This window comes from Lupinus angustifolius, unplaced genomic scaffold (assembly GCF_001865875.1).
Source record: "Lupinus angustifolius cultivar Tanjil unplaced genomic scaffold, LupAngTanjil_v1.0 Scaffold_77_3, whole genome shotgun sequence".
NCBI classification, from domain to species: Eukaryota; Viridiplantae; Streptophyta; class Magnoliopsida; order Fabales; family Fabaceae; genus Lupinus; species Lupinus angustifolius.
In genome coordinates, this window is record NW_017723711.1 from 18210 (window position 1) to 30444 (window position 12235).

The following is a 12235-nucleotide window of genomic DNA, read 5'->3' on the forward strand; positions in this document are numbered from 1 at the left end:
TCAAATTACGAAACTGCCCTAAGCCTCTGTAACAAATACTGAGTCATCTGCATATTCGTCTTCTTCTTCTGAAACCCAAAAATTCTTCATTCTCGCAAGGTATACTTTTTATCACGTTCTCATGTTGCTATGAATAATCCATTATCTTCTTTATTTTGAAAATTTTATTGTTAATACTTAATAGCGATCTTTGTTTCTTGAAATTCAAATTCGTCTTCTTCATTTATTTATTTATTAAATTTTCTGTAATGCACTTTTAGGGGCGTTGGGTTTACCTGAAAATTTAGCTCATTTGTCTCTATGTTAGTATTTCATGGTCGAACAATTTCTCTAGTTTGCAATTGTTCATTTTTTGGTTTTATTTAATGTTTGAGCTACCTTAGGGTATATTAATCTGTGTTTTGATGTTTTTTTTATAAGCATCAGTTGTGTAAAGTTTGATTTTTTTGTTATGGGTAAAGTTAATTGAGATGCTGTCTGATTGAGCTAAATGGTTCAATGATGACACTGTGTATGGGAATTGGATTTTTGATCGGCAGAAAAACCGTGTTTTTATTTGATTCTGTGATATAATTTGAGATCCTCAATAGGTTTGTGTATCTTTTGTTTGTTGATGTATGGAATGATAAAAGCCGGTTGCATATTTCTTGTCATTATTATGTAGTTAAATCTATGAAAAGGTAATTATTCTTGTGTATATATATATATATATATATATATATATAGGAAGTGACTCAGGTGAGAACATGACTTTGACGGTTATATTTTGTTTCGGTTGGTGAATCTAAGTTGACTACCAATATTGAAATGACTATTCTAATTGACATTGATCTATTATGAATTTATGATTTTAGATGGGAGTTCAACAACATGATGGACTTTCTGAAGACAATGAGCGTGCTGGAGATGCTTGTGTCAGTAGTTCTGTGAACCAAAAGGGTCCTGTGAGTGTCTCTGATGTTAGCAATCCAAGTGCAGCTACTGAAAGCGGTGCAGTTAATGAACCTGGTGGTGTTTCTTGTAAGAAAAGTAATACACCACATTTCTATAGACAAGATGTTGTGAGGAATACTACCAGTGGCTTGATTGGGATTGTGACAGAGGTTGCTGGTGATTCGGATTCAGATAGCAGCATTACTGATGATGAGGATGATAGTGAAGATGAGGATGCTGATTCCGAGGAAGAAAATGCTGATGACAGTAACAATGCTAGTAGAAATTGTGATCAGAATAGTGCTGATGGGGATTTTAAAACTGGTGCTCTTCTGGCTGACCAGATGCGTGTACTCTGGATTAACGAAACTGAATCCACCCAAAATTTCAATGACGTAGAAGTTGTTGATCGGGGATTTTTACACGGGGATTTTGTTGCTGCAGCTTCAGACCCTACTGGGCAAGTGGGTGTGGTGGTTGATGTAAATATATCTGTGGATCTGTTGGCCCCTGGTGGATCTATAATAAAAGATATCTCATCAAAAAGCTTAAAGCGTATTAGGGATTTCACAATTGGCGATTATGTCGTGCTTGGGCCTTGGTTAGGCAGAATTGATGACGTTTTAGATAATGTGACTGTCTTATTTGATGATGGTTCAGTGTGTAAACTCACCAAAGCAGATCCATTGGATCTTCAACCTGTTTCTAAGAATATCCTTGAAGATGGGCATTTCCTTTATTACCCAGGGCAACGTGTAAGGGCTAGCTCTTCATCAGTTTTCAAGAATTCAAGATGGCTGTCTGGCTTGTGGAAAGCTAATAGGTTGGAAGGTACTGTCAGTAATGTTACAGTAGGATCAGTGTTTGTTCGTTGGATATCATCTGCAGGTTATGGGCCCTATTCTTCTAGTTCTCCAGCTGAAGAGCAGAGCCCAAAAAACTTAAAATTATTGTCTTGTTTTGCTCATGCAAATTGGCAATTGGGTGACTGGTGTCTCTTACCTTCACCAGCACTGTCATCATCAATTTCCTTGGACAAAGGCATATCAAAATTAGAACTTAACGTTTCTGTTACGAATGAATTAGACTCTAATCAGAAAGGGAGTGTGTGTGATTCAGAAGAAGTTACAGCTGAAGAATTAAATGGGAATGAGGATCCTACGGACCTTGATCCAGTGGATGCTTTGGAAGGAAATGATGGAAATGTTGGAAGTAATCCTTCACGTGATTCTAGCTCATGTGGTAGTTCTTCTATCTCAGTATCAAAGGACCCAGTTCATGAAACTTGGCCTCTACACCGCAAGAAAATAAGGAAAGTTGTCATTAGGAAAGAAAGAAGGGCCCAGAAGAAGGAGGAAAGTTTTGAGAAAGCTCTTTTGATTGTCAAAACGAGGACAAAAGTTGATGTTGCATGGCAGGATGGAGTACTAGAGCGCGAACGGGATTCCACAAGTTTGATTCCTATAGATAATCTTGGTGATCATGAATTTGTTTCAGAACAATATGTGGTAGAGAAGACCTCTGACGATGGTCTGGATATTTCTGAAACTAGGCGTGTTGGGGTGGTGAGAAGTGTTAATGCCAAGGAGCGGACAGCTTTTGTGAGGTGGTTAAAACCAGTTGACCGAGCAGAAGATCCTCGTGAGTTCGACAAGGAGGAAGTTGTAAGCGTATATGAGCTGGAGGGACATCCAGATTATGATTACTGCTATGGGGATGTAGTTGTTCGCTTGTCGCCTGTGTCCGTCTCTTTAGAAACAGCTTCTGTTGAAGAGTCCATAGAAAAATCAATGCAGAAAAATGAAGAACGCAGGATTAAAAAAGAAACTAAAAGCCGAACAGGTACCGGTAAAGTAGAAATTGCATCCGGTGGTGAAGCTTGTAAGGAGTACTCAGACCCCTATTGGGTTGGAAATATAACTGGTCTTACCAATGGTGATATTGAGGTTACTTGGGCTGATGGAATGGTGTCAACGGTATGCTCATTTCATAGATTTACTTTCTCATACTACTAAGAAATAAGAGATCAATATTGCATATTTACTAATTTGAAGCACTATACTTGCAATCTCTCTATATGTCCTTACATTTTAAACTGAAAAACTGCTTCAATTATATTAGTGTCTGGTGGAAATTTCTAGCAGCTAAAATTTGTATGACTAGGACATAATTGGCTGTTAAATGTTCTGCTGTCTTAGTGTTGCAAAATTTTTAGACATAATATTCACAATTCGGGAAGGGTTCTTTCTGGGGTTATGAAATGTAATGCTGGAATACTTTGGAGAATCTTTGCAATCAAGAAGGATTTATCTTTGGGATGCTTGTTGAGATCATAATATCAGGCATGGAATTTAGAGTTTGAATTATGAATTAAATCAAAAACTTCGCCAAACTGATTGCTTGAATTATCAGGGGTAAGGTCTATATAAGAAGAATCTAGATACCTTAGTTTGTAGGTACCTATATCCCTGAGATAGATCTAACATATAAACTTGACGAGCAAATATATTAAAAATTTAGGCCCCATGTTTTCTAAAATCTAACAACATAACATAGCCTAACAAGTCCCTGAGATAGCCAAGATCAAATACTCCTATGAGCAAAAGGACAATAATTAACCAAACACCCTGAAACAAATCAAACAAATATATTAAAATATTCTAACAGCCAGCTGGACAAAATTCCATAAATTGTTGTTTGAATGTTATAATGAGCCCTGGTGTCAGAAGTAAACCATTCCAAATGCTTACTGATTTTAGGTTCATATGTTGCCTGTCTTCCCTACACAAATCAAGAGAGTTATGGAGTTGGGATTCTAAATTGTATGTTATTGGTAATTTAACATTAATGCCTGATGTCTATTTGAGGTTGCTAAGCTTTTATTTGTATCTTAAAACAATCATGTCACAAAAGCCAAAAATTGTAAAAATAAATGAAGATATATTTTCCCACTATTGAGGTTACTAAAATCCTATGATAGTGAGGTGAACCATTTGTACCAGAATAGTGTTATGAATGTTGGGCTTTGGGATCTTTCCATTTCAAGAGTCAAGACTTTCACCTGATGTTTGGATTAGAGTCTTTGAATTCTATCATTTTGTTCTAAAGTCTATAAGATTCAAAATGGAAGGGTGAAGTTGATACTATTCATATCTGATACAGCTTTTCCATTTTATTTTCCAATAATTTACTCAGGTTGGACCCCAAGCAATCTATGTTGTTGGTCGAGATGATGATGAATCAATTGTTGCTGGAAGTCAAATAAGTGATGCAGCAAGCTGGGAAACTGTTAATGATGATGAAATGGAAGTCCTTGAGGAAACCAGAGAGGTTTGTTTCTTTTCCTATATGTACTGTGGTTATCAGCGTGTCTTAAACCTGTTTCTTTCTTATAGGAATTCCATGAAAAAAATGTCATCTGGTATTTGTATCATAATCCTTTCTAACTGTTGCATCTACTCATTAATAAGAAATTTGGGATTTTCAAAAACTAGAATACGGGCAAGTTGCATGAAAAAGGTATGTGTTGCCACTTTGCATGATTACGGGTACAGTAACGGTAGTTTTTTAGTATTGTGTGAAGACTTGGGTATCTAATTATGTGAAATGTGAAGATGAGAGACTAATTATTTGAGTCATGATTAGTTTTATGATGTGACTAAGAAGAAAAATGGGAAAAATCCTAAGTTTCCTTCCAAAATGACACAATTTTGTAACAATTTACATAAAGAAGTACCGATGAGTACCGGTACCCGGTACGTGATACGAGTACGTCACCTTCTTTGAAGTACCCATTGTCCCATGCAATACCTTATCTTTCTTTTTTTTAACTGTGCAAGATAATGATGTGCAGGATATTTTGAGGGAAAATTCAAGCAGCATTACTTCTGCGTCAGAAGAGAGTGGAGAGAATGGCTTTGGTAGGTCTGCAGCACTTGCTGTTCCCCTAGCAGCATTTCGTTTTGTCACCAGACTTGCCACTGGAATATTCTCAAGGGGCCAAAGAAACTTAGATGTTGTGCACTTGCAGCCAAAAGATGAAAGTGAACTTCCATCTCGTGATGAGTCTAGTTCTCAGAAATGTGTTGCCACTGTTGGTGAAAATTCAGGCAATAAGAGTGGAAGAAATGAGGAAGTTGTTCCAGAGACATCTGAAATTTTGGAAGCATGTGAAGCATTGTGTACTTTGAGGAATAAAGATGCTCCAGCAAGTTACGATGATGATGCTTGCAGTTTCAAACACTTTGATATAACTAAAGATCCTCTAGACCATTATTTTACTGGCACAAATGGACAGGTACTGCTCCTGCCTTGTTGCTAATATCTCAAGAAAGAATAAAGTGTAGAACTAGGGAAATGAAAGGATGACTACGTACTTTCTGGTTTATTGAATACTATATTTCCCTCTGATTATTATTGAGCAAGACATACATATACATGCAGTTGGCTGAGTTTTGACAAAAATGATCATTACATATTATTATTCATCTAGATTAGGTTCTTTCAGTTAAGCTAAATCAAAATTCAACAATATTGATCATGTTGGGTCATCAAACATGTGACTGGCTCATAAATTCATTCAAAATATTCTTTTTTAAATGTAATTTCCTTTACTATATCATACTGAAATCTGAAATCACTATATGATTTTCAATCCACTTTCAGAGTAACAACAGAAAATGGTTTAAGAAGGTGCAACAAGATTGGACAATATTGCAGAATAACCTTCCTGGTTAGTGATTCATTTATTTGATGCCATGAATTATAGTGTACTATACACCTATTTCACTAAGTGTAAAACTTGAAATGTTTTGACAGAGGAAATTTATGTACGAGTTTATGAAGATAGAATGGATCTCTTGAGAGCGGTTATTGTTGGGCCATATGGAACCCCGTACCAAGATGGACTCTTCTTCTTCGATTTTCACCTTCCGCCAGAGTACCCAGATGTTCCACCGGTAAGGAATATTATTTTGAACTTGTTCTGCTAATATAAAGCCAAGGGAAGATGTTAAATATCAATTACCTACTCAGTTTGTGTAAATTTAGTCCAATTGAATATATCTCATTTCCTTGTCTTTATGTGGCTCTCAAATTTTGCAGTCGGCTTATTATCATTCTGGTGGTTGGCGCATTAACCCTAACTTGTATGAGGAAGGAAAGGTGTGCCTTAGCCTTCTAAATACATGGACAGGCAGAGGAAATGAAATATGGGATCCAAAATCTTCTAGCATACTTCAAGTCCTAGTTTCACTGCAAGGCTTAGTGCTCAACTCTAAGCCTTACTTCAATGAAGCTGGTTATGATAAGCAGATCGGAACAGCTGAAGGAGAGAAGAATTCATTGTCATACAATGAGAATGCATTTCTACTTAACTGCAAGACTATGATGTATCTTATAAGGAAACCCCCCAAGGTGATTATGAATAAAATTTATAACATTTTTCATATTTTGGCATGATTAGTTAAAGAACTATCACATTATGCTTACTTAGCTTTCATTAGACTTGGTATATATCGTTCATCTATTCATGTTTCATTATGGAATATTGAAACTATAAAAGATTGGAAGTAGGAGGCTTTGTTGGGCAACTTTGTGTTGATGGCATGCATAAAATATGACATCCTACCTTGACCTGGTGATGACCAGTTCTGGTGGCAGTCTATAATTGCTATTTACTTTAGTAATAAGCTAATGCAATATAATTTTATTTAGAGTATACATATGAAAGAAACGGTTGTCTAGTGCATGGGGCTCTCACCTACTGAAGTCTGAGGATGCTAACACTATTTTACCTTAGTATAAAAAGTTAATTGGTGAAAATCATTATTTTATTCAATATTGATTATATGAAATTGTTTTGCATAGCTCGAGATGACACATTTTCTTTTACAGTACTTGGTGATCAAGAAATTTGTAGTATTTCTACCATGTTATATTTGCATTCTAATGTCTAGATTAATGTTTGGTAATTAGAGTATTGTACTCTATTTTAATTGTGCATTATAGTATAATTGATTGCTATCTTTTTTATGAACCCTAGGACTTTGAAGTGCTCATCAAAGAACATTTTAGGAGGCGTGGTCATAATATTCTTAAGGCTTGTGATGCATATATGAAAGGTTATTTGATTGGCACGCTCACTAGAGATGCATCTGTAAGTGACAAAAGCACTCAGAATTCTACTTCTGTGGGTTTCAAGTTGATGTTAGCCAAGATTGTGCAAAAGCTTTACTTGTCGTTGAACGAGCTTGGAGCTGATTGTGAGGAATTTAGACATCTACAAGGGTTGTAACATAAAGTTTGAAATTATATACATCACTCCTCCTCAGAGCCAGTAGCATCTGACGACTCTGCCCAAATTCAAAGATTATGAGGTGTTGTAATGGTTGATTTCTAATCTTAAGACAACTAGGCTTCTCAGAACTTGAAGGGAGCAGAATTGATGGGATTTATGTTAAATTGAGGGAAGCAACCACTAACATAGCAGGTTACATGTTAGTCAATGTTGTTTACTAGTATTTGTTTACATTTTTTATACATTTGTGGAGAGGGTTGGATATTTTCTTCTTAGGCATTTGAAAGCCACTTCCTTCTTAGTTGCTTTTCACATCTAGTTGGAAAAAGGTTTTGTGTGTTGTAGGTATTTAAAAGGGTTTGATTACCTCCACTTTTGCTGGAAAATGTTGAATTGAATATAATTCAAGAATGGATACCTTTCTCTGTTTTAAGCATCATTGAATTTTTGTTGAGTGCTAACAGTTAGATCCAACCACATACTCATGCAAATTATGTATGTTTGGATTATCACATATATCTTTTATTTTTTTACCTTATATTCAACAACTGATTTATTCTTCCTTTTGTTGTTAGCATACTAATCAGGTTCTCACCAGCAATGAGTTAAGAGTGGACCCATAATAGTATTTGGACCTACAATTCAACCACCTACAAATATACTAATTAAGTTTAGACTATAAGTCACTCACAAAAGAAAAAGAACTATAAAAAGTTGTTCTGTTCTTATTAATAACTAGTTGGGAAGCATTCAAAATTATTGTTCTGTTCTTTAATACACTTTATTTATTAGATAGAAAGTAGAGTTATTTGTGTATGGCCAAAGGGAAAACACAAGGATAAACCTATCTTGGGTGTGAAGTTAATAATCATTTCTGTCACTCTTTGCCCTTCCAACTTTCAAAGTTCTGTTAGGGGACATTAGACCCCTCACTTTGTATCTTATTTTGGACAGTTCATAATATCACTTTTCACTTAGTTTGAATGCCAAGCGTGTCATTCAAATTTTAATCTATATAGTCCATGATATAGACCAAAATCATGGCTTCATAAGCTTCCAAATGTTGACATAAATTATAAGCTAAAGTAGTACAGTTCCATATTTAAGCTGCTTCCTCTAACATAAGCAGGCCTGTATATAGCAAGTGCCAATTAATCCAACCTTATTCATCATATTATTTTCAGAAAAATGAAGGGTACAAGTTTGTTCAAATATTGCACCTTCCTATTGGCAATTCTTGCTTTGCTCTATAGTTTTCTCTTGAACTGTGCCATGGCTAATGTATACACTGTTGGTGATCAAGAAGAATGGAATAGTCAGACAAATTATGCTTCATGGGCAGAGGGATACAATTTTAGCCTAGGAGATGTTCTTGGTATATTCTTCAAGCTCATGTTTCTTTCTTACCTTAAATGCATTTTTCATGTTGCAACATTTATTTCATGTATGAAGTTCATTTCTCAATCCTTTTTTGGGTAGAGACTTTCGTCCAAAAACTAAGAAAAAACTATGCTTAGCAAAAGTTGAGAGATGAAAAATGCATTTAAATCTATTGTTTTTATGCCTTTTTATTATTTTGGGCTATTTTGGTTTAGTTTTCAGGTATGTGAAAGAGCAACATAATGTGTATGAAGTAACAGAAGACACATTCAGATCCTGTAATGCAAGTAGTGGAGTATTGGTGAAATATGATAGTGGAGAAGATAGAGTGAAACTCAATAAGGTGAAGAAATATTGGTTCATTTGTGACATACCAGGACATTGCCTTGGGGGCATGAGGTTTGGAATTGATGCAAGAAATAGCAGCAATGCTACTAACTCCACCTATGATACATTAACTCCACAAATTGAACCCACCACCTTGGATAATTCTTGTAGGAACTATATATATGAAAGATGGAGAGTGATTAGGAACTTAATTCCTCTAGGATTGTTATTGTTTAACTTGTAATTTTTATATATGAAAACTTTGGCTAGGTACTTAGATTTGATTATCTATTTTTATACAAGTTTTTTCATATATGTACTTTCATAATTCATAAGCTCTTTTAAATAAAAAAATCAAGGGATCCCTTTCTATACTTGCAAATATATCAGAAAGATGTGATTTGAGATCATCAGCAAAATATATATCAGATGCAACATAAAAAGCTAAAGGAACAATGTGATGAAGCAAGTAGGTAAATCAAAAGTTTGAGATGTATAGGGGTTTTGGTGGTGTGACCAAACAGTACACATCATATTCATATCCATTCACTTTATGGCTAGCTACCAAAAGCCATATGTAATCATATTATAACAAACTTATTTTTTTTAAATATGCACCAAGTAACACTTTATATTGAACATGGTCTTTTGGCCTTATATACAATGTTTAAGGGATAATTTTGTTTAATCTCATTAGACTAACTATGTGTTGATTAGGTTGAGAATGATTATACAATATTTTTTTCAAACAACTTCTGCATGGTTTTATTATTGGTTTTACTAGTACGTAGTAAGGTTATTGAAATAACTTTTTTGTTTTGTATATCATGCTTACCCAACAAATTATGTTCCAGTAATGATCTATTGTTCTAACATTATTAATTATGCATCCCCAAGTATCAATTCAAGATTTAAAGAAAAAATGTTCAACAACACTGCTTAATTATGAAAGAACAGTGCCTGAAAGTTTAAGTATGATATTGATGGGGGTGATATGCACCCATCTGGTTGTTGTGGAGGTGATGTTGATCCCTTCCAACACCATTTTCTGATGTTGCTGTCATCTCATGATTCCATCCTTTACATGGGTTCCTTGTAAGTTCTAGGAGTGAGTCTCTCACATCTTCAGCCTCAACCATTTCACTGTCCTTTTTCTGTTAAGCACACCCAAATAAACATTGGAATTCAATCATTCAATGTATGTATTGAACATGATATCACTTAACTATTATATGAGATCTTTCCAAAGAAGCTAAAAATCAAGTGAGAGATAGAAAATATGTGTATATATGGCATGCCATGATGATATTAATTTAATTTGCATGGATGCATGTGACTATTATAATTAAGTATATTGTGGTTAATTATAATGTAGATTATTATCGAGGTACTCTCGAATTGTTATGTGATCATAAAATAGGTTTAAATTTAATACGATGTATCTCAATATAATTGTAAATCAATCCAATATGATTAGACACAACCATATTGAGGTAATGGTGTGATGTTATTGCTACCCTCAATTTGAAGCTATATATATATATATTACCTCCACTTTAAAAACATTAGAGACTAGGCCTTTGTGGCTGGTTACTGTAGCATGTACTACATCCATTCCAAGAGTGTTCAACGCCTCCATCAATTTCACAAAGCCACCCATCCTGTGCTCGGAGAACACCTTCACAAAGTACTCATTCCCATCTATATGAGCCACTTCTACCTGAGGCTGCAATTGCAAGCAGTAGAACACTTAACTTATGTCATCGTCTCATTGATCAAACCACAAACGAAACACCACAACTCAAATCTTCACTAAAACAAAAGGAGAACATAGTAAAAAAACTTAAGGATAGTTATCTAGCAGATGTGTTGTACCATTTTTACTGTATGTTTTGTTTTTGGTTTTTTATATGTGTCAATGACACATTTTTTAGCAACCAAAATGCATGATTTTATGCGAAAATATTTCTCAAAATCATATATTATCACTCCCAGTCAAAATTTCTCAAAATCATTTTTTAACACATGTAAAAATAAAGAATGTAAGGATTTTGATACTCAAACTCAAGTATCATTCATAATTTCACATTCATATAGACCATAATTATATAAGGTAGGGTAGGTACCTCCATCTGCTGAGTCTGCTTGTCAATAGTAGAAGCATCCACTTCCTGCTTTTGGTTTGTGATATATCCATTATTCCGTGAAGTCCCAACATGAAACCCATTTTGGGTCTTACAATGTTCAGGTTCTTTGGGTCCAATTTCAGTTCCATTAACATTATCTGTTTGTTTCACACCCACCACATGATTATTATTATTATTATTATTGAAGCAGTTGCTATCAGCTCCAGTATCTGAATTTTCCTCAAGTTCATCTTGCAGCTCCTTTACTTGCTTCTGCAAATCTTTCACATACTCAATGGCATCACCAAGAATTGAAGCCCTATCTAGCTTAGAGATTCTTGGCACCAAAGAACGAAGGTTATACAACCTATCATTCAATTTCTTCCTTCTCTTCCTCTCAGCTACAAGGTTCTTGGATTGGTTTCCTTTCCCATTCCTCCTCCTATATTTCCCATCCTCCTCTTCTTCATTCTGGTCACTACAATCTGACATTGAATCTGATCCTTTTTGGCCTTGCTTATTATGATCCTTTGTGTCCAAAGGTTCAAAATATTGTTGCATGTCTTGTGCATGATCATTCATATTCATGCATTCATCATTGTTATTAGTTTGATTATTGTCATGAAGGAATGAACCTTGGTTATTGTAATTGAATTGGTGGTGGTGCATGAAGTTGAGTGAAGAATTACATAAACCTATGCGGTCTAGAGATATGTCATGTGGGAGACTTGAAGTGTCTGGTGATGCTTCTGTTGTTGTTGTGAGAGGAAAAGAGTGATTATTGTTCCTGTGATTGTTATTGCCTTCATTTTCATCGCTTACAAGTTGATGATTTGATTGCATGTTGTTGTTTATTGAGTTTACGTTAATGTTGAAGCTCATTGAATGGTTGTTCACTGCTTCTTGTTCCACCAATACAATGCACTGTGTTGTAATGAAATCTATTACTTGAACATCTTCAGGCACCTGTTACAAAATAGTATATATATATAATGAGAGGAAAGTTTAATATGTCTATATATAGATGCTGCCACTATATGTATCTTGAAATATCTGTCAGATTATATATATATGCTTATGCACAAAGAGATATGATTTTTTGTAGTGTTGGGATAGCATTAATTAGTTTATGTATGTGGGTTTATATGTATCAATCTTTTTTATAAAAGAA

General features: G+C 34.8%; 3 protein-coding genes across 3 annotated transcripts; 2 read left to right on the forward strand and 1 right to left on the reverse strand.

Annotated features, from left to right (window-relative positions):
- LOC109339470 (probable ubiquitin-conjugating enzyme E2 23) lies at positions 1 to 7664 on the forward strand. Its single transcript, XM_019576921.1, has 8 exons — positions 1 to 99; positions 855 to 2909; positions 4129 to 4263; positions 4787 to 5230; positions 5599 to 5665; positions 5752 to 5891; positions 6037 to 6348; positions 6977 to 7664. The coding sequence occupies exons 2-8, from the start codon at positions 855 to 857 to the stop codon at positions 7226 to 7228; spliced, it is 3405 nt and encodes a 1134-aa protein (XP_019432466.1). The 5' UTR covers positions 1 to 99; the 3' UTR covers positions 7229 to 7664.
- Positions 7665 to 8084: 420 nt separating this feature from the next.
- LOC109339469 (basic blue protein-like) lies at positions 8085 to 9241 on the forward strand. The gene is made up of 2 exons (XM_019576920.1): positions 8085 to 8606; positions 8827 to 9241. The coding sequence occupies exons 1-2, from the start codon at positions 8420 to 8422 to the stop codon at positions 9180 to 9182; spliced, it is 543 nt and encodes a 180-aa protein (XP_019432465.1). The 5' UTR covers positions 8085 to 8419; the 3' UTR covers positions 9183 to 9241.
- A 542-nt stretch (positions 9242 to 9783) lies between these two features.
- Positions 9784 to 12030, reverse strand: LOC109339468 (transcription factor ABORTED MICROSPORES-like; the record flags this gene model as incomplete). Its single annotated transcript, XM_019576919.1, has 3 exons — positions 9784 to 10092; positions 10488 to 10664; positions 11065 to 12030. Coding segments are annotated over 3 exons (1329 nt in total), but the record flags the coding sequence as incomplete, so codon positions are not given.
- Between the last annotated feature and the right edge of the window lie 205 nt (positions 12031 to 12235).